The sequence below is a fragment of the Monopterus albus genome, unplaced genomic scaffold (assembly GCF_001952655.1).
Source record: "Monopterus albus unplaced genomic scaffold, M_albus_1.0 scaffold55.1, whole genome shotgun sequence".
Classification (NCBI taxonomy): Eukaryota; Metazoa; Chordata; class Actinopteri; order Synbranchiformes; family Synbranchidae; genus Monopterus; species Monopterus albus.
The window spans coordinates 1,742,658-1,750,382 of NW_018127935.1; the positions used below are offsets into that span (position 1 = coordinate 1,742,658).

General features: G+C 40.4%; 1 protein-coding gene across 6 annotated transcripts in view; it reads right to left on the reverse strand.

The window, feature by feature from the left end:
• Nucleotides 1–7,725, reverse strand: part of esyt2b (extended synaptotagmin-like protein 2b) — a 26,632-nt gene that overhangs the window by 2,423 nt on the left and 16,484 nt on the right. For 4 of the 6 annotated variants that reach the window (XM_020602296.1, XM_020602297.1, XM_020602292.1 and 1 more), the window contains 7 exons: nucleotides 6,584–6,646; nucleotides 3,565–3,639; nucleotides 2,830–2,916; nucleotides 2,571–2,720; nucleotides 1,813–2,162; nucleotides 532–630; nucleotides 233–364 (listed from right to left, as the gene is read on the reverse strand). In XM_020602296.1, coding sequence (XP_020457952.1) covers nucleotides 233–364; nucleotides 532–630; nucleotides 1,813–2,162; nucleotides 2,571–2,720; nucleotides 2,830–2,916; nucleotides 3,565–3,639; nucleotides 6,584–6,646 — 956 coding nt within the window. The remainder of the gene's footprint in view (nucleotides 1–232; nucleotides 365–531; nucleotides 631–1,812; nucleotides 2,163–2,570; nucleotides 2,721–2,829; nucleotides 2,917–3,564; nucleotides 3,640–6,583; nucleotides 6,647–7,725) is intronic. The other 2 variants (XM_020602293.1, XM_020602295.1) reach the window with 2 other exon arrangements.

Consider the following 7,725-nt stretch of genomic DNA (forward strand, 5'->3'; position numbering starts at 1 on the left):
TGCTACCTGGCTCCTAAGTACCAATGTGAGAGTGGCAATACAAATAGAGTCAGCAATCAAAATAATGCATTAATCATATAACTACAAATGGGTTAAATTAAACATTGAAAGCTTAGGCATCTCCAAATCTTAAGCGTTTTGAGAATAGGATGTTTGTAAAATGCCACAACAGCAGCATACACCTAAATGATACAGAATCATTTTAAAATGACAAATACATGTCTAAACCCACGTTTGATCATAAACAGGGTTGAGGGTCTTCTTCACTGTGCTGGTCTTCCTTCTCCCTGTCCGGCTCTTGTCAGGCAGCAAATAGAGGCGGATGAAGGGATCTGAGCCATCTTTGGAGAAGGCTATCAAGTTACTAAGGACACACAGGACAACACTGTATGACTCACAGGTTGCCAGTCACATGTTGTTTGTTGACCCTTCATTCTTACAGTAAATGATTAGAATAGCTCCACAGGAGGTAAGACAATCTGCACACTAAGGAATCACTGAACCCACAATCACTGGTAGTTTGGAGCTCACCGGCAGGCGTGCACCACAACAATAAGTTTGTTCCTCTGGGAGCTGTGTCGCACAGTTAGCTGGACCTCACCCAGGGGGTACTGGCTTGGGGCCGATCCACTACAAACACACCAGAGTCAGTGTGAGTCACGTCCAGACAATGCAGCTGAATTTAACACATGCACACACCAGTGTATGCAGGGGTAGATGATTAGCTTGACAGGTAGTCAGATCATTTAAACAGTAATGCATATTAAAGGAGACAGCACTCAGAGAGTGCAAACCTCCACCAATGCCATTACATGTAAAAGCAATATTCCCATGATAGCTTGACCCGTGTAATATGATTCCTTGACCATGAAAACCCACCCCCAGCATTTGGAAAAGCATTGATACCATTATTAGTTTGAAAGTTATTCAAGAAAAACTATAGTTCACTAATGGCAGTTTTCTTCAGGATGTAGATCAGTAACCATTACATGTAAAAGCAATATTCCCATGATAGCTTGACCCGTGTAATATGATTCCTTGACCATGAAAACCCACCCCCAGCATTTGGAAAAGCATTGATACCATTATTAGTTTGAAAGTTATTCAAGAAAAACTATAGTTCACTAATGGCAGTTTTCTTCAGGATGTAGATCAGTAACTTTTGAAGATAAATCTGTTGACACCTCACTGTAAGCAGAGATTCAGATAGAATTTGATCTTAGTTACAAGTCTGTAACATTATTTACTGTGAGTAGAGTAGCGAGTTTTCCATGAGCTCATTAAATTTTAACATTCTGGATCAGCAGGTCCCAAATATTACTTGGATCCAGATCAGACATTGGTGTGTGGTGGATCTTATGTAGATGTTATCTTGCAATTTCTGTCCAAGAAGAGTAGGCATTGTGTATGGACCCTATTTCACAATGGTGAACAATCCTTAAAAAAATTCCTGGATCCAGACAATGATATGGATCAGCACCAACACGTTATGGATTGTTCAGTGGTTCAAACCCTACCTCTCCAAAAAAAACTTTTTCAAAATCAAGTCATTACTTTTTAAGTTATGTGAACAAACACTAGTAAAAGCATTACCTCTGGCCTTCGCAGAGGTATAATTCAGGATGGCGCTCTATCAAAGGCAAGTTCAGAAGTTAAATGAATTAAAAAAGAACAACAACAACACACAATAAGATCCCAGAAACCAGAGGCAATCAAAAGCCAGAAAAGATATTAGGAAATAAAGAGAAATGCATCAGCAGAGACAAGAACCGAAGTTTGAAAACAGTTTTAAAAATTATATCTGCCATTTACTTCTGCAGCTGACGGAGCCTTTGCTGAAGCTCCAAAGTGGCGAAGGGCAGGGAGACATCTGAGGCCAGGCTGGGTGTGGACTCCCTATGAGGCAGGTGTTTCTGGGAACTAGACATGCACGTGCTCAGGTTGGAGGTACTGTGCAGAGGGCTGCCTGAATATGGCTCGCCGTCCCTGTCAAGGATAAGGGTGGAAGAGTCTATGGGTGGTGAAGGTGTGGGTGGAGGTAGCGGGGAATCCGAGGGTGACAGTCTCTGGGAGTGGGCTGCGCTTGGCGTCGGGACCCTGGCCTTTCTGACTCGCACAGAGGAGGGCTGGTCTGAGGATACCTGCTTCTCCAAGGACAGTATCTACAGCATGACATGACAGGAGGATATTACCATTAAATTATTTTAAAACATTAAATGATAACAAGAATTTAATCCAAGTTGTACAGTGTAGTTCCACAGGAAGCAGCAGTCAATCAACAGTGTCAGAATCAGGTCAAATGTCCACATGTGAAAAAATTGGCAGCCATGCACAAAATATTGATTCTTGGTTACTCACCCTCGAAGTTAAACAAAAAAAAAAAATTATGAATCAGTTTCAGTTTAGTGTTGACATTACATTAGTTCAGACGCACTGTGCTGCCCAGTATGCAGCCTTTCACTATTTTAAACCAGTGGATCTTGAACATCTGCCCTGGTTTCCTTATCCTGAAATACATCACCAATGCATACAATAGAGGACCAGTAAGAACTGATGCAGTCCATTTTTACCCTCAGGGCCATCTTAAGCTTGATGGTGGAGCTCGGCCCAGAGTTCTTGAGAGAAAAGCACTGAGTCAGCGTCATGTCTTCCTCAGTCAACAGGCTGCTTAAAGGCACTGCCAGATTACCCAGGATGCATTTGTGCTTGTCATCTTTTACCTGCGCACAAAGAAAAGGGATCTGCTTTAAGAGAACGCCACCTTTTCTGCCATTTGGAGCCTGATGTTATAAAGAAAATACAGGGTGTCGTGTTGATGAGAGGCATTACCTCCACCTCGAGTTCCTGCCTCCTGGGATTGTGAACAAGAAACGAGAAACAGTCTTCCCACAGAGGCTCCTTAGTCTTGTAGCGGATCTTTAGGGGTAGACAGGGAGTTGTTTGAAATGGATTAAAGGGCATTTGAAAGCAGCTAATTAAAAACAGCTTATTGGCAAGTGATGACCCCCAACTGAGACCAGCCAAGGTCCAATGTTAGCTAAAGAAAGCACTATGTGAGTTTCATGTTTACACAAAATAAACATTTTGATTAATGTAGAAGATACACAAGGGGTCTAAAACCTCCCTGAAGCCATTATATGCTTGCATTAAAACCTCAGCATCAGCAATAACTTGGTTCACTTGCTGTATTTTATCTTTTTAGAACTCATACAGAAAGTTTTCATAAACTGTTGGCACTTTCATAGCAGTCTAGAAGTGCCTTTGCTGACACCTTAAATAACAATTTTCAGTTCATCTCTGTGTATTGCTTCCACAGTCAGAGAGAAGTACTGCATAATAAAAAGGTCCAGGGACAGATAAACAATAAACTGTTGATTATTTGTCTTCAGTACGTCACTGTATGTCATTATATAAGATACCATCCTGCTAAAAAAGTAAGAAATAATGATGCCTTCAGTGTTTGGTTGTTGCTTTTAAAACTTAAAATAGGAATATTGGGGGAAAATCACCTTAAATCACAAAGCAATAGGTGATTTAAGGAGTACAAAACAGTCTGTGACTCACCTTACTATCAAGGGTTTTGTGTCCAACAGTGAACTGAACATAAGGGTTGGGTTCAGAGCTGCTCTTCTTTGCAGACTAGTGGAGAATCAGAGAGAGGGGCGTTAGCTGCTTCTGCTCACTGTGGCACACAGTGCAAAATAGTTAGTAACAGACAACATAATTACAACCAAACGTTAACTTTTTGAGGCTCAGCATCAAGAACACAATAGTGAAATAGCCCATAGTTCAAAAGGGAAGGAACATTACTATCCACTGTGACAAGCAGGGCTGCAGGCAGAGATGCTACCAGGGAGACTGCCAAGCCTTGTCTCCTCTGCTGTCTAATTCTGGCATGCTGGGTCTTGACAGCTAAGTATTATTCAGTATTCCTTAGAGAACAATAATATCCTACATGTCTACAGACCAGATGCTGTGACAATGAGGGGAGGTCTTATGCTGTCCTTGAGGATGGTGTTTAAATTGGACATGCGTTTCTCACTAGCATTAGAATTAAGCTCCACTTTCTACATGCAGGCTGATTAACACAAAACCCTTGAACTGACAAGGCACTTAGCACAAACAGGCTTAAAACGGCATAGTTTTCACATTATTAATATATCAATCCTTTTCTTTATACTATATAATTCTACTGCTACATCTGTCTGCTGTGTATAAATGACACGCCCATTGTTCTTCATATTGTAAGACCCTGTGAGAAAGATCTGTTTTTCTTGTCTATAACCTGCAATGAAAATTATCTTGACAGATGTACAACTGTGGTGAGAGAGAAACGGTATTTTGATTTTCGGCATGTCCTGCAGATATAGTGAATTGACAATAAAAAATCTTTGATCTTGATCTAAATTCAAGACAATTCAATTTTATTTAGCACCAAATCACAACAGAAATCATCTCTGGGTACTTTACATAGTAAAGTCTAGACCTTAGTTATACAATTATTATTATCATTATAGAGATAAACCCAACAAATCCCCCTTGAGGAAGCATTAGGTGACAGTGGGGAGGAAACACTTCCTCAGACAGACCCCCGCTCTTGGTGGGTGGCCTTCTGCCTCGAAATTAGACACAGGAGGGTTTTGTGCCATATTGTGCTATTTGATTGAAATTGCATACAGTTTATCATATTTTCAGTGGTAAAATCATTGTTGTTTCATTTTATGCAGATGTATGCGAAAGTTCAGCAAGAAACTGTTTTCTGCGACTGACAGAGTATGCAGGCTAGAAGTCACATCTAGTAGAAGATGAAGATAGACAGCAACCCCAGAACGGGACTTTAAATCGATCAATGTGGTGACAAAAGTCCAAAGATTTTTGGCATCCGCTGCTCCTCTCACATCCAGATTTGGCTCTTTTCAGTCAGTACAGTCAGACACCGTGATATATTCGCCACATGTTTTGTTTTTTGTCTTTATTGAGGTGGTGAAGGTACTGTATGACGTGTACTGAAGCTCACACTGGCGTACACTTCAGTGTGTGCACATTCTCAAAGTTAGAGGCATAGCTACATCCAGAAAATGTGTCCTCTAAATTTCAATTTTGATTTCAAGACATCAGTACAGAGAAATGATGTCCAAGTCAAGTTTATATTCATTATTGAGGAAATGTATCAAATTGAGGTGAAAGCCCAACCAGGTAGTGGCTGCACTGCAGTCAGGATAGGACAGGATAGCTGAGTGGACTACTGGGAGCAAAACCACAAGTATTTGTAACTCAATTACTCTGCAATGCCAAATAAATGTTTCAGTGAGTTTCACTATTGTTGCATTTTGGGAGTGCCAGTGTGTGACCATGAGAAGCTTAAAACTAAAATGACTTATGCTAGCTGGAACAATGTAGCAGCTGATTTCTGAGTAAGATTTTGTGTAACCTGAGATTGTGCTTGCTAATGATCAACTATGTTGTAATGCAGCATATGACCTGCTCATGTTGTGACCACTCAACAAAGTTGTTATGGTAGCCGGTAAACAGGTCTGATTTAGGAACAGTCATCGTCGTATATTAATGCCACACTCAGTGCCAACTGTATTTATACATTTGTCTGGCAAATATATAGTATATGGCTGCCCAGCATAAATAGGAAATGCAGAAATATGGCCTGACAACTTTGGGTCCTTATCATGGGTGCACATGATCTTCCTCAAGTAAAACACACTGGGCTGCTTTGCAGGTTTGCTGTTGCACTCTCAGCGCAATAAAAATGAGAATGTGGGGGGACTGCTGGAGAGGCAGCAAAATTACAGTTTCACTTTTGTTATGAGTGCTGAATAGTGACCACAGTGTCAGCCAGCCATAAAGATTGGAGACAATTTGTGGCAAAAAATTCTCCTTTTACTTTAGAAATATTTTAACTTGCATATGAGGAAGAAGACACGTTACAGTCAAGGCAGATCTTGTTATATTTTGTTGCCATCAATCCAGCTTTAAACCCACATACAAACATTGGTCACCTCAGATATTCAACAATAGTCTGGGAACTTCCTCCTGGCAGCTTGATCTAATCACTTCCTTGTTACTGTTAACTACATACCAGAGCCTAGCATCTACATCTACATGCGAAACGACCTCAACTGTTAATAACAACTGTATTTTCATACTATATGATCATGACCCTTTGGTCTTCTGCATAAATGTGCTACTCTGCCATTATTCTTGGTTGGCTTACTTTCTCAGACTCACTCTGTGTGCCTGTATGCTGGCATCCCATTAAACACACCACTACAGCAAACCTCTGAACAGGACTTTGGAGGATTTCTTCAACACATGCACATGAATGAGTTGGGAAATGTGGAAAAATCATGTATTATTACAATGAAGTGGAAGGGCGTGTATAGTGCAACAAAGGCATAAAACAGACATTGCAGTCATCAGTTGTTGTGCACTTTAAAAAAAAAAAAAGACAATTCATTCTGCTTGTTTGATTTGCATCACAAGCACATGACAATGGATGGTCCACTTGTGGGTCAGAACAGATGAGACACAGGGTGTGATCTGCACATGCATTCAGTTTTTCCCACATTACCTTCAGGGCCTTAAAAACTGACACTTGCTTCAACACATCATAGTTGAAATCTGACAGGTTGTTCTTTAAGCCACAAGGAGATTTGGGGAGAAAAATCACACCCTTGGTTAGTAGGAGAGGAGTGATTCAGTATGGTTAAGAGGCACCAGGAAAACCTAGAAAAATATGATGTAATATATACTGAAACATGAATGACATGGGAAATAAATAAAATGTACTGTGAGGGCTAAACACAGGTCAGAATACTGAGGGTACTTCAGGTCCTGGTGTTCTAATTTGAGAGAAAGTGATTTTTATAATAAGGTCCTCTTTAGGCAGACAAAGGTCATTATGAGCTCTTTGCATTGTAGATGTTTTATATTTTTGTCTTGAACTATGCACCTGATGTTTCAGAATATGTATGTGACTAACACGCAGACACAGCTGCTGCTTGCGTGGTCGAGTTCTCTGTTTCATGTTAATGGTTACTGGACACCGAGTAACTGTTATTAGACATTACAATAAAACCGTGCAGCTCACATCACCACACCATCAGGATGCAAAGTAGAAGTGGACTCACAAATACTGTTCTATAGTCTGAAGCACTGCTCTCACAAAAGACTAGGCCAGATGCTCTCCTCTCACTTAAATTTCCACAGCCTAAGCTGCCCATAAAGACGCTCTTGGGTTAAGAAGACAGAGAATAAAGAGCAGAACATGGAGTTATGAGGACAGAGTTGGCTATAAAGCACCATGCTGTAATAGATGGCAAACTCCGATTCAGATAACTCTGGGATTCTATGCTCTTTATAAGATGCAGGTATGTTTTATGACCTCTGATGCAATGAGACCTTCTCAAACCTCGAGAGATAAACTTAAAAATTCACAAACATTTTTTCAAGGCTTCAGAGACTTAGAAGTTTTAAAGGTTCAATATTTTCTTCTGACAACAGCTATAAAAATTTTGATGAAGACAAGAATCCCCGAGGTCTAATGATCTGATTTATATAACTTGCTGAAGCATATTTACTGTAGCCATTTTGAGTTGTAGGCTCCATCCATACCTGTCGCTGTTTTTATGGTTAAGTGTGGAGTAGCTAGAATAATGAGGAGAACAATAAAACATCACAATCTGGGTGGTAGGTTCATCTGGAGGAAAGAGT